This window comes from Dipodomys spectabilis, unplaced genomic scaffold (genome assembly GCF_019054845.1).
Source record: "Dipodomys spectabilis isolate Male_0828 unplaced genomic scaffold, ASM1905484v1 ptg000094l, whole genome shotgun sequence".
Classification (NCBI taxonomy): domain Eukaryota; kingdom Metazoa; phylum Chordata; class Mammalia; order Rodentia; family Heteromyidae; genus Dipodomys; species Dipodomys spectabilis.
Window position 1 is genome coordinate 4224121 of NW_024870771.1, and position 25564 is coordinate 4249684.

General features: G+C 43.2%; 1 protein-coding gene across 1 annotated transcript in view; it reads left to right on the forward strand.

Annotated features, from left to right (window-relative positions):
- The window catches only part of Panx1 (pannexin 1), a 56852-nt gene extending 52981 nt beyond the window's left edge, over window positions 1-3871 (forward strand). Inside the window, exons 4-5 of the mRNA XM_042685266.1 lie at window positions 653-1311; window positions 2176-3871. Coding sequence (XP_042541200.1) covers window positions 653-1311; window positions 2176-2255 — 739 coding nt within the window. The 3' untranslated portion in view covers window positions 2256-3871. The remainder of the gene's footprint in view (window positions 1-652; window positions 1312-2175) is intronic.
- Window positions 3872-25564: the final 21693 nt, after the last annotated feature.

The window sequence follows — 25564 nt, forward strand, 5'->3', positions numbered from 1 at the left end:
TCTCCAGCTGTTCCTGTAGAATCATATGTATATTATTCTACTTGGTGAAAATTTCCTTACCTTATTCTGCATACTTTAGTAGAAAATGGTAGTTTTTTTTTAAAAAGCAACAGTTCCTATTCAGAAACTGGTAAATTTATTTAATATTTTGCATGAGGTTGCTAGGCATTTTTAAAGAATTTTTAAAGACTCATTTAATTAGCTGCTCTTTAAAATATTGAGAAAAAGTGTTTTATTATTGTTCTGTTCTCTCTCTCTTTTTAAAATCTCATTTTATTCCCCAATACTCTGATGAAGTTATAAGTATAGTGGGCGTTTGAAACTTTTTTGTGTGTGCTGATCCCACAGTTTGAACTCAGGCCACAGGGTGCTGTTCCTGAGTTTTTTGCTCAGCGTTAGTGCTTTACCACTTGAGGCACAGCTTCACTCTTTGCTGGTTAATTCGAGATCAGAGTTTCCTAGACTTTCTGGCCCAGGCTGGCTTTGCATTGCAATCCTCAGATCTCAGTCTTCTGAATAGCTAGGATTCCAGTTCTGAGCCATCAGTTCCTGGCAAGGTGTTTGAAACTTTTTAGTCTCACATTATTATGTCTGCCTGCCTTTAATATTGATTATCATAGGAAGGGTCTAAATTATTTTTGTTTCTTTTTAGTTTGTGGGAAATATCCGAAAGTCACTTCAAGTACCCAATTGTAGAGCAATACTTGAAGACAAAGAAAAACTCTAATAATTTAATCTTCAAGTACATCAGCTGCCGGCTAGTGACACTGATAATCATATTGTCAGCAAGCGTCTACCTGAGCTATTACTTCAGCCTGTCCTCGCTCTCAGATGAGTTTGTATGCAGCATCAAGTCAGGAATCCTGAGAAATGACAGCGCCATCCCTGATCAGTTCCAGTGTAAACTTATTGCAGTCGGCATCTTCCAGCTGCTCAGCTTCATTAACCTCATGGTGTATGTTCTTTTGGCTCCTGTGGTAATCTACACGCTGTTGGTTCCCTTTCGGCAGAAGACAGATATTCTCAAAGTATATGAGATCCTGCCCACATTTGATGTCCTGCATTTCAAATCTGAAGGGTACAATGACTTGAGCCTCTACAATCTCTTCTTGGAGGAAAATATCAGTGAACTCAAATCATACAAGTGCCTGAAGGTACTGGAGAATATTAAAAGCAATGGTCAAGGGATTGATCCAATGCTACTTCTTACCAATCTTGGTATGATCAAGATGGATATTGTGGATGGCAAAATGCCCAAGTCAGCAGAAACCAAGGAAGAGGAGCGGCAGAGCCAAATTGCTGAGCTCACAGGTAGGGTCAGCTCTCCAAGCCCAGCCACAGAGTTCCTAGAGCATCTTTGCTGCATTTCCTTATCGGTATTGACCATTATTATCATTTGAGCCATTAGCCCATCATTGTCCTGTCCTAGGGGAAACCCAAGACTGAGGGGAGGGGAGGAATGAATTGATGCTTCCCTTGTGCTTCCAAGGAGGAAGAACGTTGTGCTTTTTCTGATGGTGTGTCTCTTGTTTCTCAGTCCTCTGCCTAATCTTCGTCATCTTGCTCCAGCACTCTTCCTGGTTGTGTTTCTTGCTTATATTTGTCTTGTCATATGGCTTTTGCCTCTGTAATCTCTGGTTCCCTTGTTGTCTCTGACCTTCTCTTTAAAGGGACTGATAATTTATCAATTTAATTACTGCTTTGATTTCACTGTGCTTTGAAAAGTTAGGCTACAAAGCAAAACATAGTGAAGCCAAGTATTAAAGTGTGAGAAAAAAGTTGTTGCTGGATGCTGGTGGCTCACACCTGTAATCCTAGCTGCTCAGGAGGCTGAGATCTGAGGATCATGGTTCAAAGCCAGCCCAGGCAGGAAAGCAAGTTGTTTTGTGTTCTAGTATTGAGGCTTAAACTGCAGGCTTCTCAATATTGCTTGGCTTTTTTGCTCAAGGCTGACACTCCACCACCTGAGCCATACCTCCACATCTGGCTTTTTGTCTTGAGATTTGACTGGTTGGGCTGGCTTTGAAACTTGATTCCCAGATCTCAGCCTCTTAACATAGCTAGGATTATAGGCATGAGCCTCTGGAGCCTGGCAAGAACGTTTTTCACAGAGAGAAGCTGATTAGTACCAGTATTTTCTACTACATCTATGTCATGTGTTTTCAATTTTAACAGATTTGAACCTGCACAATGAAACTAAAGCAAATAATGAAGAAAAGAATGCTCGCCAGAGACTTCTGAATTCTTCCTGCTAAAGTTTTGTTTTGAAGAGGAAATCTCTTCAAATCTCTTGGCTAAGGCACCCCTGTTGGGGTCACAGCTGGTGCAGAAAGTGGCATTTGGTAGAGATAGTCTCTCATGAACACAATGGTCAACAAATGTTATAAAAGAAGCAACATACAATATACAAGAAGCACCATTAAACTAGCAAGCCATATGTATGTGTGTCCTCATCGATGAGCCGTGGAAGAACTAGGAAGAATGGCAAAGGGCCTTTTAGAGCTTTGAAGAGACAACTTTCTCTGCCAACAGTACAAGACATAGAGCTACTTGAAATAAGCAAAAGATTTGTTTTCCTTTATGAAATAATAATAAACATATCAAAACTAGACACCAGTGCCTCATGTCCTGTAATCCTAGCTATTCAAGAGGCTGAGATCTGAGAATCATGGTTCGAAGATTGCCCAGGAAGGAAAGTCCATGAGACTCTTATTTCCAATTACCTAGCAAAATGCTGGACGTGGAGCTGTGATAAAGCTAATGGACAGCCTGTAGACCCTAAGTTCACTTCCCAGTATTGGCACATATACAAATAATAATGATAGTAATAAACATACCAGAATATAATTTAATAGTAAATTTATGTGTACCCTTGCTCAACATTGGACAAGAAAAGAATTCTCTGGCTAACTGCAGGCCCAGAGGTCAACTTGTGCTTGGCAGGGCCCTGTGTTGGCAGCAGCCTGGTGCTCTGGCCCTGCCACACCTGAAGTTCCTTTACCATTACTTGCCAGATGCTGCTAATTATACCTTGTATCTGCTGATGGTTGCCCTCTTCTCTGCAGGGCAGCAGCCCAGCACTGCTCTGAGTGAAATCACACTTAATGAGACAGAGTTGAAAGGATGTTCAGTTCATACCATACTCAGTTCAAGAAAGAAGCCCCAAAACATTGCCAAGTGGAGAAATCTGAATTTATAGATGATAACTCAGTCACTTCCAAAGAGATCGACAGGGTGTTACGAAAGCATTTGAAACAGGATTTTACTTAAACACATGAACAACACAGGAATATTTACAGAAGCCTAATATGACCAGGCACATCAATGACATTTGTTGTCTGGTTGGAGCCAAGAACAGCTTAACAGTTGATTTGGTTTCTATTTAAGCATAGTCTTTAAAAATGCATTCTAAGCCATGTGCTGATGGTTCATGCTTATAATCCTAGCTATTGAAGAGGCTGAGATCTGAGGATTGTGGTTCAAAGCCAGCCTAGGCATGTCTGTGAGATTCCTATCTCCAATCACCAAAAAGCGGTAAGTGGAGTCATAGTTCAAGTGTTAGTGCACTAGCCTCCTTGAGCAAAAACACTCAAGGACAATGCCCAGGCTCTGAATTCAAGCCGCATGACCAGCACCCCCCAAAAAATTTTTTTTAATGTATACAATGTTAGGATTTAGGTGATTAAGAAGAACTTGCTAGCATTGATGAAGAATTCAAGAGTAATATTACAAATGGATGTCCAAGTCTAGTATAAGCATTATTTCATAAACATTTAAGGCTGATTCAGAATATGTTAAAAACTCTATAGTCTGGTCATGGAAATCTATTAGATGTTCACATTTTATAAATAAAGACTGTATTGTCTGTGTACCTTGCATTTTATCTTTGGTCACAAAAGTGGCCTTCACAGTTTACTTGGTCTTTAGGAACCATTATTAACCTTCATGCAGCTGCTTTCTAGTGAAGAACAGAAGAGTTTAGAAACTATTGTCTGCCCTTCAGGGTACACAGAATCACAGGTTTCATTTGTACTTCTGTGACGGTTCTGAGATGAAAACTAATGATATGAATGCAACCAGTTTTTAAATTATTCACTTATTACATGACATGTATTACAAATAAATTGTAGTGTGTTAGAAATGATGTTAGCCCAGATAACTGACTTTGTTATACTTCATGTCTACTGAACCATTCTGTCCTAATTCTCTACTGTGGCTTTTTTTTTTCTTTGAAATATTTTTCTAGAATGTGGTTTTAAAAAATACCATCTTCCCTGTAAACTCCACCTAATTTTTCATTTTTATTTTACTTTTTTGTCAATCATGGGGCTTGAATCTCAAGGCCTGGGTGATGTCCCTGAGCTCTTTCACTCAAGGCTAGCACTCTACCATTTTGAGCCACAGCGCCACTTCCAGCTTTGTGGTAGTTAATTGGAGAATACAGTTTCACAGACTTTCCTGCCCTGGTTGGTTTTGAACTGTGATCCTCAGATCTTAGCCACCAAAGTAACTAGGATTATAGGAATGAGCCACTGGTCCCCAGCTTCTAATTTGTTTTTTTGAAGTGGTAAAAATGGATGTTTTAGGAGAGCAGGAACTTCAACCCTACCACTTATAATCCTTAAATTAAGAATGTGTATAGTTGGCGTCCTTGGTCTCTCTTTGCTTCATTTTCCCATTCTGAGGAAGGGAATTCACAGTAGGCACTGTTGTGCAGACAGGAATAGATAAACCCCACATCTGAGGGCTGCAGAGTCCAGTACTAGGCAGCCATAGGAGGCAGGCCTGGAGGGGAGAGTCCCACAGTGAAAGTCCTGCCATAATACTGGAGATGCTCCATTCTTCCTTTTCCTGCCATAACACCATTCTTCCTTTTTCCCCCATCTTTTTTTTTTGTAGGACATGGGTTTGGGTGCTGTCCCTGTGCTCTTCAGCTCAAGGTGAGCACTCTACCACTTGTGCCACAGCGCCACTTCAGTTTTCTGGTGGTTTATTGGAGATAAGAGTCTCATGGAGTTTTTTGCCCAGGCTGGTTTTTAACCATGATCCTCAGATCTCAGCCTCCTTAATAGCTAGGATTACAGGGGTGAGCCACTGGAGCTCAGCTTACTATACATTTTCTTAAAGGCAGATGGTCCTCTTAAAGTTATTTTACTATTATTATTAGCTTACATTAAGTTATACTCCTCTTAAAATTCTTTTTTGTTTTTTTTTTGGGTCCGGTCGTGGGGCCTGAACTCTGGGCCTGGGCACTGTCCCTCAACTCTTCAGCTCAAGGCTAGCGCTCTACCACTTGAGCCACAGCGCCACTTCCGGCTTTTTTCTTTTTGCTTATGTGGTGCTGAGGAATCGAACCCAGGGCCTCATGCATGCAAGGCAAGCGCTCTACCACTGAGCCACCTTCCCAGCCCTCCTCTTAAAATTCTTTAGCTACAAATCTTCTGTTGAAGTTTGAGCACAACAGAGTGATTTTGCACCAGAAGGGCTCTGGTGCCATCTCTGTGCCTTTCCACATGAGGGAAGGGAGAATATCCCTGTGGCCATGTGGAGCTTTGATGAACCATGGAGAGGGTTCCAGAAGGCTAGTGTGGGGCCTGGCAGTATTTTGGCCTAGAAAGTGAAATCTTCCATTCGCTACCTAACCTGGAGGACTATCTTCAGGCTCCAGTTTCTGACGGCAAATCAAATTGCTTTTATAAAGCACGCACTGCATTTCACAGGGCGCACAGGTCTGAAGCGAGCTGGTTCACTTGGTGCGGGGCTGCTGTGCCTGCAGTGAGCCACAGGCTGCAGAGCTCACCTGCTACAGAGCTCACCTGCCGCAGACAGCTCACCTGTGGCGCCTGGGACCAGCACAGGTCAGTCTGAAATTGGTGTGCCAGAACACCTGGGCTCTTACCAGGCAAAGGTCATTCCTGTGGAGGTGAAAACTGTAGGCAGCATTTTTAAAGCTACAGGCACTCTGCTCAGGTGGACGCATTTTAGAAGAAATGGGATGCATTCAGAGTGGTCTGACTGTAGGCAGTACATACCACTTTAAATATTCTCCAGAGGTCTTTGTCATCTAAGATAAGTGGCTCATGGCTGAAAATCAAGCTCCACTCAGAGGAGCTGCCTCTTGTCCTTGAGAATGTAATTCTACAACCTTAGAGCAGCAGTATGTTTGTTTATGTAACATGTTTGCACACTTTCGAGTGTTGAGTTGATGTCATTTTTCTAGAGTCAGACTGAGCGGAATCAGTAAGGAGGGAGTGGCAGCAGTGTGTGTGATAGCCAGGCCACCAGTCCTGGCTGCTGTTCCCTTCCAGATCACAAGGCTTACACATTAGTACCGTCTTCCAGTTCAAGCCTAAGGGGCAAGAGACACTGGTAGCTCAAGCCTACCTATTATCCTATCTACTCAGGAGGCTGAAACACGGGGATTCTAGTTCAAAGCGGGCGTGGCGGGGGGTCATCCTGTTTTGTACTTGTACTGTGAACAAGCTAGGAACTTTCCAGTTCAGTGGGTCTGGTTTGCATGTTGGTTACATATCAATTTCCTCTTTACACAAGTGTGAGCTAAGGTGGGGGGTCATTGAGCCCCTATGACTATTCCTACGGGAATTAGTTCACCTGTAAGAATCAGATGGAAGGTGTAGGTTTGCATTCAGTTTATTCTGCACATGTCAGTCCAGAGTAAATAGGTCTGTGGGAGCAAGTGTTTTTATTTACTGCTGGCTTGCCAGCATTCTATAAATACTTGTTGAACAAAAACATGACCCCTTAGGACAAAGTGTGTTGACAACTCTTAATCTGATCCTCTGTCGGGGAGGGGAGGCAGGGGAACATTGAGCCTCTTGGTTGAGAAGGAAATCTTTCTGCAAATGTAAATAATGATAATTTTCAGTGTTTAGTGTGGAATGAGTCATGACCACTTTCCAAGTTCAATACAAGTTCAATGTTGTCTTGCAGTGACTGCAGAAATTGAAGTTTTAAAGGTCTTGATCTCAGTAATTGTCCAGAATAAGCCTCTTAAAAGGAGATGGGAATTGAAATGTGCAATTACCACTAACTGAGGTTTTTATCTGAGCCTTAGGGATGAAATGGCTCCTTTTAGGCAATCACTGGCACTTCAGCCCTATTCACAAGTACGGAGAAACCTCTCAAAGATGTATGAAGATGTTATTGTGTTATTCATGCAATATAATAGATAATAATTTGTGATTGGTCTTTCTGCCTGCTTTAAATTAAATGTATTGTGTTTTTGGTTCCCCTTTGACTGTTAAAAAAAAAAAAAGTACTGTCACTTAAGCATGCAGTTTGTGATCAGTAGTTGTTCCAGTTCCTGAAAGTTATAAGTATCTTGAAGTGCTTCTTTCCCTGCCCTACAGAAGAAAAACTTCCTTATAGGATTTTCAGTGTTACAAGTGATCTCTACAAAAAGGAAAATAAATACCACAACACAAAAAAAAATGAAACCATCAGCTCTTCTTTGACAAGTTGGCTTCTTGAAAAGTATCATAATTGCAACTTAATAGTCTTTAGTAAAGTGGTACTCTATAAGTTAAATTCTTTTTCATGACTGAAACCTTTTAAAGAAAAGTCCACATGTTCTTTTTGCTGTATCACTTGTTATGAATGCTGACAGCAGATGGAGAACAACAAAAATTAACATTTTTGATTTTATTCCATAAAGTCGTGAAGATGAGCTCAAATGATAGTGTTAGGAAATGATCCTTTAAAAAAAAGTTTTGAAACCTCTGCATATTGGTGTGTATTACTACTAAACTGCATTCATGATTCCCTGTAGTTCACTTGGCCAGACTGTATTGTGGTCATTCTGGCTCATATAAAGGGTGGGGGGGAGGCTCAAAGTCAAGGCTATTAATGTCTGTTTACAAAAGGTGAAACATTGTATTCTGCACTGTGTTGTCCACCTAATAAAAGTTACATAAAACAGAGTAGCCTAATATTTCTTCTCTGAAAGAGAGTTATTTCATGGGAAATACAACCAGAGATGAATCCTGAAATGTCCTGAGGCTCCCCTGTGGTAGATACATAAAATTTAGTAGGTTCTATGGAACTTGCTAAAAAACCTGGCAGGCAATATGTAAAGTAAAATCAGTGACAAACTGATTTCTGGGAGGAAGGATGGGGGGCTGTGTTCTGCCTATTCTCCCAAGGGGAAAATGAAAGCGCCACCCCCCCCAAAAACAACAACAACAACAACATGGAGACACAGTCATGCTCGGAGAATGGAGTTTTTAATGTCAGCTAGGGCTGGGGATAGAGAGTAGCAGCCTGTCCCGAACAAGGAGGTATCTTTCATGGTCCAGGGGCTAGAGGCAGGAGGATTCCTCTCAGGGCAGGGGAGTGCTCTGCTGGACAGCAGAGGTAGCCCACAGCCAAGGCAGGGCAGCAGCTGTGGTCAGACCTGGGTAGACAACACTCTACTGATGTAGCTGGAGACTAGAGATAACTGTCATTTTGGGAATAGGATGGGGGCTAACAATTATGCCTGGCCTGCTCACCTGATTTCAGGGAAAGTCAGAGGACCTAAGATGGAGATAGTCAAACCAAACTGGGGGAGGACACACTAACATTCCCCCTTTGTTGTTTGATAGGTGCGGGTACCAGTTCAGGAGCAGCATGGGTGGCTATTGTTTCTTCTGGTGCTACTTCCCGCTGAGAAGGGGTGAAGTAGTCAATAGGGGTCCTTAAATTGTTGCTTGACTGGGTACTGTCTGGGAAGCATTTGGTTGACAGTTTGATTGGTAAAGGTCCTCAGCCTTTCCATGAGAATCTTTTTTAGGTATCAAAAAAGGCAAGGCACAATTAGTAAAAGGCAAAAAAATTGCTGCTAGTGGACCCAAGAGAGGCATAAGCCAGGGAGTGACTGATCCCCAGAAGGAGCTATCAAAGACCTGGCATTCCTTCTCAGTCTTGGAGACAGCATGGTACCTGACAGCTTTATCTTAGGATCACAGGAGCCTGAGGAGGAGGTAGCAGAAATATTTAAAGGTACCATAGCCAACAGGCATCATGGTCTTTTCTGGCCACTTCCTGCTGGCATGGGGGTGGGTGTTGAGTCAATGGGGCTGAGGGTCTTTAGGATCCAGGTCTGCACTAGGCAAGGCAGGGCAGTGTAAGTGAAGCCTCCAGTGGCCTGTAGTAATAGGATGGCCTTGACTTGCTCCCAGTAGTGTCTTGAGTGAGGGCTTTGAAAAGGTGAGATTGGGCAAAAGACTGACAAGGTGGCAGGCCCAGTTCATATGAATGACACAGGAAAGCACACCTTGGGCACAACCAGGAAGGTTTTGTTTGGAGCCTATATCACAGGGAAAGAGGAATTCCTATGTAACTGTACTAGGTTTTGGCAGCTGGGTAGGGGAGAGCATAGTGGACTGGTTGAGAATAACCTTAGTCAGCGACTAGGGCTGGATTGGAGTGGTTAAGAGGCCAACAGGAGGCCTTGGTTGATGTCTGGATTATAGAGTTATGTATGGGAGACCCAGGAAGCTGCCAAGGCTAACTGTCCTGATTCTAAGACTTACTATAAATGCAAATAGCATGTAACAAAGGCAAGAATGTAAGTTCCTGTCCAGTTAGAAGGTAGATAAGTATAGACAAGCTTTTTAACTATTCCTCTTGATCTCCCAGCTCTGGTTAATCTTAAAAGGGTGAGCACAGAGTGGCTCTATTTAGGATGTGACACATCCCCTCTTACTTCTCTCCATAATTTCTTGTCAGAACTGGCTTTGTCCTGGGGGTCTGCTTGTTGCTAGGATGGCTTGTCCCAGTTGGCATCTCCTGTCAGTCATGGCATTTGAACTCGAGGCCTGGGCATTGTCTCTGAGTATTTCTGCTTGATCAAGGCTAGTACTCCACCACTTTGAGCCACAACACCACTTTCAGCATTTGGCTGGTTAGAGACAAGAGTCTCTTGAACCAGGTTCCAGTCTGGATCTTTGCTGGTTAATTGGGAGATGGCATGTTAGCTCAATTAGATTACTTAGACTTTGCCAGAGAACCACGCAGACATCCAGGTACAGAGAACAAAGAAAGGTTTATTGCCAGGAGAGGGGGCCAGCAAGACTCCTCACAAGGGAGGATTGAGAAGAAGCACTGGCTATTGTCTGTGGTGACCTATATAACCTAGGGGAGTTAGGAGGGGCTAGAAGGGGCTAGGAGGTGGAGACCCTGGTGGGGACATGTGGGCCAGGGGCTTTGTCATGGTGGACTAGGATTTATGGCTGCTGTCCAAATAGTAGATAAGGGTCCTGCAATTGTCCAGACCTAAAGGTCTCTCTAAAGGGCTCTTGTTGCCTTATATGGTGGTAGCTGCCCCAGAGAAGTGCCATCCCAAGGTAAAGGGGGTTGATTATTTACTGCCTTTACTCCATAGTGTTGCCTGGTATTGTCTGGTGTTGCCTAGGAAGGGGCATGCTAAGCTGTGGAGAAGAGAAGGAGTAGACTAAGCTATAGGTAGGGACTCATTTCACTAACATGGAGTCTGAGGGATTTTTCTGCCTGGGGTGGCTTTGAACTGCAATCCTCAGATCAAAGGAGTCTTTGTCTCAAAGGCCCTTTTTATTTCCAATTAAAGCAAGGAGTCCAATAGAAATAATAAGTAGAGCTTACCTGTAACTTGTTAAGAATTGACCAATAAATACTTGTCAGAGTTATTTTTCTGTGAGTGTGGCTAAATATTGCAGAGGTAAAACCTGAGATAACAACTCTATGGATGTGATGGAAGTTTTAAAATAGCAACTGCTTAACTGAACATAGTACTACTGAAGATTGAAAAAACCATTGTCAGCTCTATACCCAAGGTGGCTTACATACTTAAAAAAACACATTAAGGGGCTGGGAATGTGGCTTAGTGGTAGAGTGCTTGCCCAGCATGCATGAAGCCCTGGGTTCGATTCCTCAGTACCACATAAACAGAAAAGGCCAGAAAGTGGTGCTGTGCAAGTGGTAGAGTGCTAGCCTTGAACAAAAGGAGCTCAGGGACAGTGCCAGGCCCTTTCAAGCCCCAGGACTGGCAAAAAAAACCCAAAAAACAAAAAACGGTAAAAACTTGACAATAGTGTAGATGGACATAAAGAATGTATTAATCTTGACCTTATTTAAATCATAGTCAACTTCATTACATACCAGCTTTACTCCTAAGCTCTATCTTGAAGACATACTTACACCATCTGCTACGTACTCACACCTTCTGGGGTTTGTTTTCCTCCCTTTTGCCATTTTGAAACAACATTTTAAGACAATTCTTACTTTCCAAATTGTTTTTATCCAGAGGAAACCACTGTTTCCTCAATTCCTTTCCCAAGTCTTTCTTTACTAGCTTTTCATTTACATTTCCTTCCTGTTTTTTTCTTAATTTGTGTTTTGGATTAACTCAGACACATTTATTTGCGCCCAAATATAATGACCTTCTTTGGCAGTTTGAGTTTAAAACTGCCCTTTTTTTTCCTTTGGCTGATAGAGTTAGGTTGTCTCAGAACTGCCACAGGGCAAGTAACTAATGCCACCCACAGCTAGGCTGCTAACTTTGGCAACCCACAGCTAGGCTGCTAGACTTTGGGTCACATTACAGCTTCTATTGATAAACATTTGTCTCTTTGGCAAGCAGCACAGTTGATCATTAACTCCCTTAATACAAGATCCACATTAGTTACAAATGTCAAAAAGCAAATAATTTTTACACCATGATGACAGTTTTTATGTATTACAATGAGATTACTTTGAACATGTTCACACACACATACTTGCGCACAAAAGTTTTAGCATGCTCAGGTTTTTTTTGGGGGGGGGAGGGGGGAGGTTGAAGAAGAAAAAAAGAAAATTGGCTGTGTAAGTTCTCTGGAATTCTAGTGTTAAATGACATTATTTTGCCCAATATGATAGAACTGTGTGGTCAGTTAGAAAAACAAAAACAGCAAATACTTTTGCCAACAAACAAGAGCTTTTTCACAGATCACCAGGAGCTAGCTAGCCAGAACAGAATATGTTTAAACATCTTTGTTAGCAAGACACATAAACATACAAATTGACATTTGATTAATTGACTGAAGACTTTTGCTTAATACTGTTGGGAAACTAAGCCATGAGATAGTAAAGAAAGCAGAAAAATAATCTGAACAAATGAGATCAACATTCATGGAAGCTGAAGAAGGATGCCATGATGACCTGAGTAGTCAGGAGACATGAGGCATGGCACAAAATGGCACCCGAGCTGCTTGCAGCCTAAACAGAGTCATAGTCAGGGGGCAGGATTAGAGGGAGCTTGAGTTCAAAGTGTGTCTTGAGTACACTATTGTCCATATCCCCACCCCTGCCTGTAGAAATTAAGGTACACCTATTACCTGGGTGGGTGGTGGGACTGCACCTCCAAGAGTTTTTGGACATTTCCTATCATCTACTACATTACCAAGATGGCGCCTATAAAACCCAATCCTCTATTTAATCCATCACATGACCAATGCTAGAAACAAAAAAAAATCATATATCAAAAATCAAATATCAAAAAAAATGCAAGACAAAATTTAAGATTTAGCCAACAACAAGCAGAATTTAACAATCTCCATGCTTAAGCAAACAATTTAGGTAATGAGACATCTTCCCATATAAAGTGACCTTTGAACCTAAAGGAGTGAAGATGAGCAAGTTGCTGTTAGAGTGGAGGCTGCACAAAAACCCACCACATGGCCTTTGTCTCTTCCTAGGTGGGTGTTAATCTCCATGACCTGTAGAGAAAATGGGGGAAGGGTGGGTTCTCCAGGGAGCCTAAAGCAACCTCCTAGAGGAGTTTTGCCTTAAGGGAAAGACTAAGAATCCAGATCCTGGAGTAGACTCAGGAAAGAAAAGTACTGGTTTATTTTAGGGATGCTATCTGTGAAACTGCTCCCATTATGGGATTTTTTGGGGGGTAGGGGTAGGGAAAGGAGAGAAAAGTTACAAGGCAACTTTGCTTTACCTTTGGAAACTTGTACTTACCCCACCCTCTGTCAGCCACGCAGGCAGGCAGGCCCAGAAGAGTTTTGCTTTTAGAAGACAATTTTTACTTAGAGAATCTGAACTGGCTGCAGAGAGGAAGAATACAGTTACAAGAGCGAGGATAGAGAAAAGACTTAGGCTAACCACTGGCCATTTTGTTGGAGAAATTTTGGCTGGAATGGAGGCAATTTAATGGCAAATAATTTTTAGTCTGAAAGTGGACTGACAGAACTTGTATGTAGGTCCCGTAAAATGTTGGGGTCCAGTGTCCCATGAGGGCCACGTGGACTTATTGTCCAGTGAATATTGGAGCCAAGTTTGATTACATTAGCATATAAGCTTTGGGAGCTTAAGGTCAGGCAGGAGCTTTAAAGGCCCCAAATTCTGCAAAAGACAGTCTAGAGCAGAATCCTGAGGATTTAAAACGGGGCTCCTCTCATGGTGAGAGCACAGAATTGACCCAAGAGCTTCCACGGGTGTCCCCAGGGGAACTCGGGCAGCAAGATGGGTCATCACCCGCAATTGCTGGGTCCAGAACACAAGCAACAAGAGGAGTCGTCACCATGTAGTTGTTGGTTCTCCGGCCTATACTGACTGGCCCAAGAAAGGGCTCGACGGGACTCAATGCCGAGGTTTTCCCACTGTTGGAGAATGAATCTCCACGAAGAAAACCTGAGCCCTGACACTGGTCACTCATCACTGAAGGGAGGTGGATCAACCAGTGTTGAATGCAGGAAAGGTCCCTGAGACAGCTCAGATTCCCCTAGAGGAAAAGCAAAACTCACCGGGGGAGCCTAGTTTCCAATCATGGCACCAATGAAAGCACCAACCCAGAGAACCATGCAGACACACAGTCACGTACAGAGAAAGGGGAGTTATTGTCAGCAGAGGACTGACAGGCTAGCTCTCTCTCAGGATAGAGTGTAGCAGCCTGTCCCTAAGAAGGAGGTATCTTTTATGGTCCAGGAGTATAAGGGTAGGGGCGGGGCACCAAAGAATCCACCACGGAGAGCAAAGTCCGGAGCAGGTGGAGGGGTGTATGCAAAACGTAGTGGCCCAGCAGGTGCCAGTCTAATTAGGCAGGAGGAAATAGGGCCCAAGTAAGTGTGAAATCTGTTCTAAGGTCTCCCTTTAGGGCATCTTTTTGTTTTTAGTAAAGGGTCGATTTTCTAGCTTAGTTTTCTCACACAGTCTAGGGCCTTGACAGTCTAGGAGACCCTTGCCCCCTACTGGAGGGTTCCACTTGGAGCTGGGGAGTGCTCTGCCAGATAGCAGAGGTAGCCCAAATCCAGGGCAGGGCAGCCGCTGTGGTTAGACTTGGGTGGACAGCATTCCACTGATGCAGCTGGAGGCTGGAGATACTTGTCGTTTTGGGAATGGAATAGGAGCTAACAATTATGGCCAGGCCTGGCTTGCTCAACCAATTTCGGGGAAAGTGCCTAGGACCAAAGATGGAAGCAGTCAAACCAAAATGGAGGAGGAGATGCTAAGAGAATACCTTTGTAAAATGTAAATTCATGCAATTTGCTATTGTGGTGAATAAACTAGAGCTGTGCAAGATCTGAGTGCAATGTGTACAGCAAACGGCAAATATTTCATAAATGCTAGCTTCAGTTATCACTGCCTCCTGCTCCTCTAGGGCTCATAGGAACTTGGGAGGTTGTATTCATTGTCTGTTGCCCCAGAACAAATTACTGACAGCATTCACTACCTTGCAGTTTCCTGGGTCTTCTGCTCAGTTTTACAGACTCCAGTCAGGATATGAACAGATTATGTTCTCATCTTAAGGCTCAACTGGGAAAATGCTGCTTTCCCAGATTTTGAGTAGTTGGCAGAATCCATTTTTATTAACACAACATCAACTGAACCTAGAAACTTAATCTTACATCTGTAAAATCCCTCCATCTTTGCCATGTTCTTTTGGCTAGAAGCAAAACACAGATTCTTCCCTCACTCAAAGGGAGGACCTTGTAGGGTATGAATATCAGGGGAATTGTAGGATCCATATTACATTTTCTCTACCACACAGTTGTTTATGAGACTGCTTTTCTCCAGCACTCCCAAGGCCTCTGTCCATTCCTGGTTGCTGAATTCTTCTCACAGTCCTTCTGGCCACTGGCCCTTATAGAATGCAAATATGAGGGTGTCAGTCCTTCCTATCAACTTTCCCACATGCCTCCCCCACCAGCATGTTTCCATCCCTCAGGACTCTGGATTTTAGAGTAAAGAACAAACCTGTGGCCCTGACCTCTTAGGGGAGCTTGAACTCTGGGCCTGGGCGCTCTCCCTCAGCTCTTCAGCTCAAGGCTTGAGCTACAGTGCCACTTCCGGCTTTTTCTATTTATGTGGTGCTAAGGAATCGAACCCAGGGCCTTATGCATACAAAGCAAGCACTCTACCACTGAGCCACCTTCCCAGCCCTCATCTAATTTTCTTAAAAGCATTTCTGTCTTTCATACACCCTTTGCTGACTCCACTCTCTAACCTTATATTCAAAAGTCAGTATTAGCATCTCCTTCTGGAAGTTCTCAAGCCTTTACTTCTCCCCTGGCCTGGATAGAGATGTTCCGCTGTGATTAATATTGTCTGTCTCTTGCACTAGCCTGGAAAGCCCATGAGGCACAAGCCTTTCTCTTTTCTGTACTCAGCACCTAGCGGGATGCCCTGACAGGGAGGAGTTGCTTTAGAATTAGTTTAAAGGATGCCTTGTGTGGAGAAGAATATCAGATTTCTAGTAAATTCTCCCCAGGCCAATCACCCACACCACTCCAACATGACCAACCCCTCCTCCCATTTTAGGAATTGAGAACTTAATTGGGAGTCTTCCCGGAACACTTGTAGGTGTCTTTTCTTGGTGGTAGTTTCTCCTATTCCCTTCCATGCTAGGTGACACCTGAGCAGCCATAGTTAACTCATTTTTTTTTTTTTGGTCCAGTCATGGAGCCTGAACTCTGGGCCTGGGCGCTGTCCCTCAGCTCTTCAGCTCAAGGCTAACACTCTACCACTTGAGCCATAGCGCCACTTCCAGCTTTTTTCTTTTTGCTTATGTGGTGCTGGGGAATCGAACCCAGGGCCTCAGGCATGCAAGGCAAGCGCTCTACCACTGAGCCACCTTCCCAGCCCAGTTAACTCTTTTTTATAAGGGTTCTGACACACACACACATACCCCTATTGGAATGCATTTGGGTGTACTACTGATTTGAAATACTGATGCTGTCAGAATAAGAATGGGAACACCATTCTTTACAACATATCCAGCCAGGAAAGAGGCTTAGTTTATGCTGATCTCCACATCTTCTCCCATCCCCACCCAGGGATATGGGCAAGAGAGTAGGACTATGTTTGAATGGAGATTGCTGATCTGGACCCCAGATCTCAGCCCCTCTATATGAAACTGAGTTATAGGAACCAAACTGTAGCATTGAAAATTTATCAATTCAATTCCTCCTTTGCCCCCCTCAAAATCAGTGTTCTGCCATACTACTTTGAAAATGTCATGAAAAAAGGAGGAAACAAAGTCCTTTTGAGGGACAGTGGGTTTGAGGCAAGTCCCAGAGTGGAAAGGAGAAGAAAGGAGCAAGCCTGTGAATGGAGGAAAATAAAAACAAATTTTCCAAGAGTCTCATTCAGTGTCTCAGTGTCTTTTCTCAGACAAGGAAGAGGAAAAATGAGGAACTGAAGTGCTCTCAAAAGTTCCTTCCAAATTCACAGAAATGAAAAATGCATTACCTCCAGAAGCAAAGAGTGTCTGATATAGTCCCAAGCTCCCATGGAAACTTCAGGAATAGAGGAGGAAATGTTTTAACAGTAATTTCAGGGGAAAAGAGACAAAAATTTTAACATTCATCTCATTTGTTCATTCTGAATATCAAAACTGCCTGTTAACAAAGAAAGTATTGTTAAGTAGAGGTTCTTCAGGCTCTTAGCATCTTGCTAAGTGGTATTATAAATAATATCACCCCTTAAGAGAAGGGAAGTTTCATTTCAGAAAAAAATTACCCACAAATATGGCTGATGAACAAGGAAGCAGACAAAAAGTAAGTTATAGATGGTTTGGACAGTCTGTTCAATAGGATATGGTGCAGACAGCATTTTTAAATTTTTAGGCATAAAAAGTGAAGTGGGTAAATTAATGTTAATATTTATTTTAATTAACCTAATATATTCTTTCAACATGTAACAATACATAAAATGTTAGGATATTTTGTATTTTTTATATTTTTATTATAATGGTGATGAACAGCAGGGTTACAGTTACATATGTAAGGCAAGGAGTACATTTCTTTTTAAACAGTTACCCCCTCCCTCATTTTTTCCCTCTTACCCCTCCCTGCTCCCTTCCCTCCCCGCAACATTTCCAGCATAGTGTCAAAGGAGTATCATTGTTGCATTACTTCATCCTGTGTCCTGCTGTTTTTGTGATTCCATTTACCTTCCATGGATCAGATAAATTTCTATACAGGACAAAGGGTACAGAACACTAACACAGAAGAAAAAATAGAAGTAACTGCATGCAGGGCATGAGAAGAACCTTTCTTCCCCAATACTTGGAGTTCATGTTGCTATGCTTCATTATATATGGTCCTATGCACTTATCAGTTGGGCTATTGAGATCCCCTGCTAAGAATATCATTGATATATCCTACTTAACTCCACTGTGTATATATACTGTAAGGTATATTAAATAGGTAGGTTTCATTAGGTAGCTGATGAAGAGAACACCACATGCTATTCAGGCAGGAGAAGTCCCTCCTAAGGTCAGAGAGGAAGCATGTGGCCAGAGGTGGCCCAGGCTGTGACCCAGCAGGAGGAGAAGGTGACTGCTTCCAGGTCTGCCAGTTACCTAGGTAACAGATACTGGGTGGAGACTTAGCCAAGACAGAAGGAGGTGTCCCTGTGCAGCCCTTACAATCCAGCCCTTTGATAATTATGTAAAAGGGTGAAGATTCTCTCTGGCTACTTCCTGCTTGCAAGGGGCATCGACCTTAGGAATAAAAGGCTGAGATGTGGTCCCCTCTGGGAGAAGGCAGCAAGCAGCAGCTGTCACTTGGTAGGCGTGAGTCCTTAGATGAAGTCTGAAGAAGTCTCACAAGGCTTCTCGTGATGGACTGAAAAAAAAATACTAGAGAGCAAATAAATGGCAAGAGGAAGGACTTGGGGCTAAAAATGTTGGTAGAAATGTCCCTATCTGGTGACTAGGTAGAGGAGAAGTCAGGTAACAAAGGCAAGAATGTAAATTCCTGTCCAGTTAATAGGTAGACAGGTATGGACACTAGATGGGCAGGCTTCTTCCCTCTACTGACCTCCCAGCTCTGGTTAATTTTGAAAGGGCAGGCACAAAGTGGCTGATATGATATCATCTCCTCTTAGTCCTCTCCATGGTCCTTTGTTCCCCAGACTGACTGAGTCTAGGTGCTCATTGCTGGGATGGCTTGTCCCAGTTGGTATTCATGGAGGTTTGAACTCAAGGTCTGGGCACTGTCCCTGAGTACTTCTGCTCAAGACTAGTGCTCTACCACGTTAAGTTACAGTACCACTTGCAGTGTTTGCTGGTTAATTAGAGATAAGTGTCTTGAGCCATGCTTCCAGCCTGGCTCTTTGCAGGTTAGATGGGAGATGGAGTCTTAGGGACTTTTCAGCCTGGGCTGACTTTGAACTGCAATCTTTGCCACAAAAACCCTTTATTATTTCCAATTAAAGCAACAAGGAGATCCAACAGAATAAGTAGAGCTTACCTGGGCCTTATCAAGAATTGGACTGGGAAGGTGGCTGAGTGGTAGAGCGCTTGCCTTGAGCTGAAGAGCTGAGGGACAGCGTCCAGACCGAGTTCAGGCCACACGACTGGACCAAAAAAAAAAAATTGACCAAATATTCTGCAATGATAAAACTCATTAGATATGATGAAAATCTTAGCACAGATATGCCCAACATTTTAGAACCAGGTAGTCAGTACTAGAATACACAACACCAAACAAAAAGGCAAAACTCAAAACCTAAAATTTTGACAACAATGTTTAGACATCTTTGCTAACAAAGCCTATCAGGTGGTCGAGCCTTAGTGTCCAGGGCCTCTGAAGAGGCAGCAACTTGTTAGCAAGGCAACAAGTTCTCCGATGAGGAGAACACCACATGCTATTCAGGCAGGAGAAGTTTATTTTTTATTTATTTTTATTTATTTATTTTTTATTGTGAAAATACTGTACAGAGGGGTTACAATTACATGGGCAAGATAATGAGTACATTTCTTTTTTTTTTTGGGGGGGGGGTCTGGTCATGGGGCCTGAACTCTAGGCCTGGGCGCTGTCACTCAGCTCCTCAACTCAAGGCTAGCGCTTTACCACTTGAGCCACAGCACCACTTCCAGTGCTGAGGAATCGAACCCAGGGCCTCAGGCATGCAAGGCAAGCGCTCTACCACTGAGCCAACTTCCCAGCCCCATGATACATTTCTTATCAAGCATTGTAGCCTCCTCCTTTGTTTCCCCTTCCCATCCCTTCCCATCTTCCCCCTGCCCTCCCCACCCAATCCTCCCTGCCCCCCTCCCCACCAAAGTTGTAAAGTTCGTTTTCAAGAACAGACCTCAGGACCAATGGAATAGAATTGAAAACCCAGAAATGAACCTACAGACCTATAGCCATCTAATCTTCGATAAGGGAGCTAAAAAAATAGAATGGAAGAAAGACAGCCTCTTCAGTAAATGGTGCTGGAAAAAATTGGTTAATCACTCATAGAAAACTAAAGCTAGATCCTTATATATCACCCTGCACCAGAATGAACTCCAAATGGATCAAAGACCTCAGAGTCAAAGCAGACACTCTGAAAACATTACAGGATGGAATAGGAGAAACCCTAGGTCTCCTTGGCACAGGCCGAAATTTTCTTAATAGAGACCCAGAAACACAACAAATCAAAGAAAGGTTGGACAAATGGAATTGCATGAAATTGCAGAGCTTCTGCATGGCAAAGGACATAGCTAGCAAGATCAATAGAAAGCCCACGGATTGGGAGAAGATCTTCACTAGCCATACAATGGACAAGGGTCTCATATCTAAAATATACCTTGAACTCAAAAAATTAAATTCACCAACAACAAATCTTCAAAGGAGAAGTTTATTTACCGAACTGCTGCCCCTGCCGTGCATGGTGGAGAGGCATGGCTGAAAAAGGAAAAAGGGGGTGACCCACCCCTGCCCCAGGACTTATATAGACTAGGGACAGGAAGAGGTGTGGCAAGGTGGGGGAAAGGTGTGGCCACACTGGATCCTGATGTGACCTCAGGGTCTGGGACCCTCCTAAGGTCAGATGGGAAGCTTGTGCCAGAGGTAGACCAGGATGTGACCTAGCTGAAGGGGAAGGTGACTGCTTCCAGGTCTGCCAGTTACCTAGGTAACAGATACTGGACGGAGACTTAGCCAAGAGGTAGGGAGGTGACCCTGTGCAGACCTTACACATACCACATCTTCTTGATCCGTCCATCTATTGAGGGGCATCTGGGTTGGTTCCAAATTTTAGCTGTGGTAAATAATGCTTCAATGAACATGGTTGTGCTGGTAGCCTTAGTATGGCCTTGATTGTGATCATTAGAATAAATGCCCAGGAGTGGGATTGCTGGGTCATAGGGGAGCTCTATGTTTAGTCTTAAGGAGCCTCCAGTCTGATTTTCAGAGTAGCTAAACAAGTTTGTATTCCCACCAACAGTTTAGTAGTGTTTCCTTTTGGCCACATCCTCACCAGCATCTTTTGTTATTAGATTTCTTGATAATGGCCATTCTAACTGGGGTGAGGTGGAATCTCAGTGTTGAGCATTTCTTCATGTATCTCTTAGACATTTTACATTTTTGGGGGGGGGGGGGTCCAGTCGTGGGGCCTGAACTCTGGGCCTGGGCGCTGTCCCTCAGCTCTTCAGCTCAAGGCTAGCACTCTACCACTTGAGCCACAGCGCCACTTCCGGCTTTTTTCTTTTTGTTTATGTGGTGCTGAGGAATCGAATCCAGGGTCTCATGCATGTAAGGCAAGCGCTCTACCACTGAGCCACCTTCCCAGCCCCAACATTTTACATTTTTTGTACTTTATTTTTTTTTTGGTTGTCCCTGGGGCTTGTGCTCTGGGTCTGGCCAGGCACTATTTCTGAGCTCTTTTGCTCAGGGAGCCAGAGCTCCATTTCCAGTTTTTGAGTGGTTAATTGGAGAGAGGGGTCTCACAAGGACTTTTCTACCTGGGCTGGCTTCAAACTGTGATCCTCAGATCTTAGCCTCCTGAGTAGCTAGGATTACAGGCATGAGACACTAGCAGCTAACTTATACTTTCTGAACTTCAGTTTCTCTTTTCAGTATCTCTTTTTGCATTTAGTACATTTTGTTTACTGAGTACTTAGAAGACTCAGTAGTCAGCTGGGCGCTGGTGGCTCACGCCTGTAATCCTAACTACTCAGGAGGCTGAGATCTGAGGATTGTGGTTCAAAGCCAGCCCGGGCAGGAGAGACCGTGAGACTCCTATCTCCAATAAATCACCAGAAAACCGAAAGTGGCGCTGAAGCTCAAGTGGTAGAGCGCTCGCCTTGAGCTGAAGAGCTGAGGGACAGCGCCCAGGCCCAGAGTTCAAGCCCCACGACCAACAAAAAAAAAAAAAAAAGAAGAAGACTCAGTAGTCACATGTGGCTGGAAGGTGGCTGTGACTCCTATTCTCACCTAATGACAACTTGAGAGTTTTCTGAGTCTCCGTGTAATTAATTAACATCTGATCTTTTATCTTGAAGGTCTATTATCTTAAAACTTAATAAAGCTGTGAGTACTTACCACAAAAGGTGGTCAGGGTGAGATAAATATATAAGAAATACCTCCTGCCTTCAAGGCATTTTTAATCTGAAATAAAAGCTGATAAGAGCTTCTGCTGATTCTCCAATCCATACACTGCCTTCCTTAAGTGTAATTTGCTTGTCCTTGTTCTCAAATGAACTAGAAGCCTTTAAATCCAGGCATCTTGGCTCAGTGCCTTCGTAACAGGCTAGGCTAGAGAAAAATTATTCAATGGCAATTGTTAAAACATGTTTAAGTCAAATTTTATTCAGGGCCATCACAATAGATGTAAGGACAATTGTAATGGGATTCTATAGAATAGGAAACTGGGAATAAATACACAGCCAAGGAGCAGGATAGGCTTAGTGGTGAATAATACTAAAAGGAACAATCAGAAGTAAAGGAGGTTATGGCTAACTCAACCCAATAGAATTTTTGCTGAAGAAATGCCAGAGTGATCAGACATCCCCCAAGTGTGGAGAATTATGGAGGATGAGGAACCTGATCAGGTATCAAGAGTCATCACATACTGATGGGTGGGGAGTTCTTGATAAAGATTCTTCATCAAACTAGACTAGACCATTTGGACCTAGAAAAAGGTGCAGGTGGCTGGCTGAAGTTTGTGAAGAATCTTGATCAACCACATCACCCCAACCTTATTCTACCCACTTTGTTCAAGCTGAAGGCAGATGGGGGAACCATGAAGAAATCATTGTATGGGTGCAGGGTGTCCCGTTGCTCTGAGAGCAAATGGAAGGTATGCAGGGCCAATTCAGTACAGCCTGGGAGGTGGAGTAAGAAGTGAATTAGAGTGATGTAGCAGAGCCCCTCTCAAATGAGCTGCCATCAGCTCCCACTGCTTGCATGGGAAGAAATCCAAACCCCCTATTACTACTCTCTTAGCAGGCTTAGACACTCAGCAGCTTCAAAGAAAAAAAAAAACAAATGGGGCAATTTGAGACCATGAAGACTGAAGGGTTAAAAATTAGGAACCTCACTTTACCATTACCATTATTAACTTGCTAACTGCTGACTTTGCTTCTGTAAATATGCTTGCATTCAGACCCCCTTTGGCCTGGGAGATAAAATTGGCAGTAACTCAAGTATTGGCCGGCCCAGATGTCCGGATATCAGCCCACCCAGGACAAGGACAGCGGTTATAGATAGTACATGTTCTTCAGTTCCAGATTAATTAAGCCATCCCTGGGACAAACCTTGACAACGACCACCTGGCAAGACTACAAACTGGGCCAAATGTCAACCAATCACAAGTCTGTAACTATGTGAACTCCCCTAATCCTTATTGTCCAAAGTAACCACCCCCCTTGAGTCCCCCACGCCAATCATTTTACAAAGAGTGTTAGAAAATTTCCCGCGTGGCAAAGTGATTGTTGGTGTATATGGTGACCTTTAAATGGACCAATCATGGGATGCTTTGTGTTATGCGTTAATCTTGTGGTTTTTGCCTTTAAAAAGGCTTGTAGCTGCTGCTCCGGGCTCCCTGTCTGCTCGGGACAGAGTCCCTTTGCGCAAATGTCAAATAAACTCCTCTTGCTTATTGCATCTCCCGGACTGGAGTCTGAGTTTTCTGGGGCGCCCTCCCGTTGACGAAAGTATCCTAGGGGACTAGGGTCTTTCAAAGACCAGCTTTTGAAAACTTCTTTCACACATATATGGGCTGCTGTGGTGGAGAGGGAAGCTCACAACTCCGAGGTCAGAGACGTGGAATGAAATCCTTACTCTCCTATTCAAAGCTATATCACCCTGCAATCTTTATGTCTTTCATCTGTAGAATGTGGAAATAATCTCACAGGTTTAAAAACAGTTTTAATTTTGAAATAATTATGAACACCTAGAAAGCTACAAAAACAGCTATACAGGAGCCATGGGTGTAGGTCCCCTTTACCTTACTCCTCAGTGATAATATCTTACACGATTATATATAAATCAGGAAACATCAAACATTGGTCCAATGGACAAACATTATTTAGACTTTTACATACATGTTTATGTGTGTGAATTCTTTTGACCACCACTACCACCAAGATGAAGAGCTATTCATCACTACAAAGGAACTCCATGCTACTCCTTTAGCTGTATTTTGTCTTTTCTTTTTTGGTCCTGGGGATTGATCCCAGGATGTTGCACTTGCTAGGCAAGTGCTTTGCCACTGAGCTACATCCCAGCCCCATGCTACTCCTTTATAGTGATATCTTCATTCATAGCTTCTCTTATCTCTGGCAGCCACTAATCTTTATCTAATCTTCATCTCTAAAATTTGTCATTTGCAGAATTCTATACTAATTAAAGTATAGAATCTCTGAAAGTGTTTTCAGTCATCATAATGCCACTGAAATCCATCCAAGTGTGTATTAATGGTTTGTTCTGGCAAACACTGTTCTACATGAGCTGCTTTTGAGGATTTCACAAAGGGTGTAAAGAAAAGTCACTAGCCCGGTACCAATAAATGTTGGGTCTTTTTTCCTAACTGCTGGTTCTACCTATTTTTGTTTTGTCTCTTTTCTTTTTTCATTTTTAATATATAAATTCTATTATAATGATACTATACAGAGGGGTTACAGTTACATAAGCAAAGTAATGAGTCCTTTTCCTATGGACCATTGTTACACCCGCCTTTATTTTTCCCCTACAATCCCTTTCCTCCCCACCTCCCTAGCTCCCCCCTCCCCTCTCCCACCCCCCCACAAAGTTGTAAAATTTGTTTTCAACATACTGTCTTGTACATCTCATTGTTACAATGGGTCATCCTGTATCCTTATTACAGCATTTTGTTATTTCCCTTCCCCTCCCCAAATTAGAAAAATGTATATACAAGATGCAGGACACCGGACTCAAAGATAGTGACAACAAGGGTTGTACCATAAGGAAAAAATATACGAAGAAACAAAAAATCACATAGTACATTAAAAAGAACAGCATCTGTTTTGTTTCTTGAAACAGGGTCTTGCACTGTAGCCCAGGCTTTTCTTGAACTTGCGATCCTCCTGCCTCCCCTCCTAAATGCTAGGATTATAAGTGTGCATCACTACACCTAGCAATTCTGAGCTCTTGATGAAGGTAGAGACCGGCCTGAGCAGCAATTCCTACTGCTCATAAATCCACACTCCCCTCCATGTCTTCTGCTTCTTTGTAAATCCCTGTGGTTAGAATTCAGCTAGGCTTCCTTTTAGAGCCTAGGATGCTAAGACAAGTCAGGGAGGAGGCCAGAGAGGAAGGCCCCAGTTTGTCTCCCAACCCAGTGCTTTATGTGCTGCAATGTGCCTGCTACAAGGTCTGAAGTCTACTGTTGCCTGTTTGTGAATCCTCTACATGGCTCCAGGTCAGTCTTATGTTGTAGTTCATATTATTTTTCTTTTCTAGAGCATAGTGAGCTTCCCCCATCCCTGCCAGTGGTTCTGAGATTTGATTTAAGGGCTTTGGTGTGGTAGACAGGCACTCTACCACTTGGGTCATTTGAGCCAGCTTTTTTTTGCTTTTAAAATTATGTATTTTAGTGCATATTCATTATACAAAACAATGAGGTTGGGCTGGGAAGGTGGCTCAGTGGTAGAGCGCTTGCCTTGCATGCCTGAGGCCCTGGGTTCGATTCCTCAGCACTACATAAGAAAAAAGCCGGAAGTGGCGCTGTGGCTCAAGTGGTAGAGTGCTAGCCTTGAAGTGAAGAGCTGAGGGACAGTGCCCAGGCCCAGAGTTCAGGCCCCACAACCGGACCTAAAAAAAAAACAAAAACAAAAACAAAAAAATAACAATGAGGTTAATTGTGACAA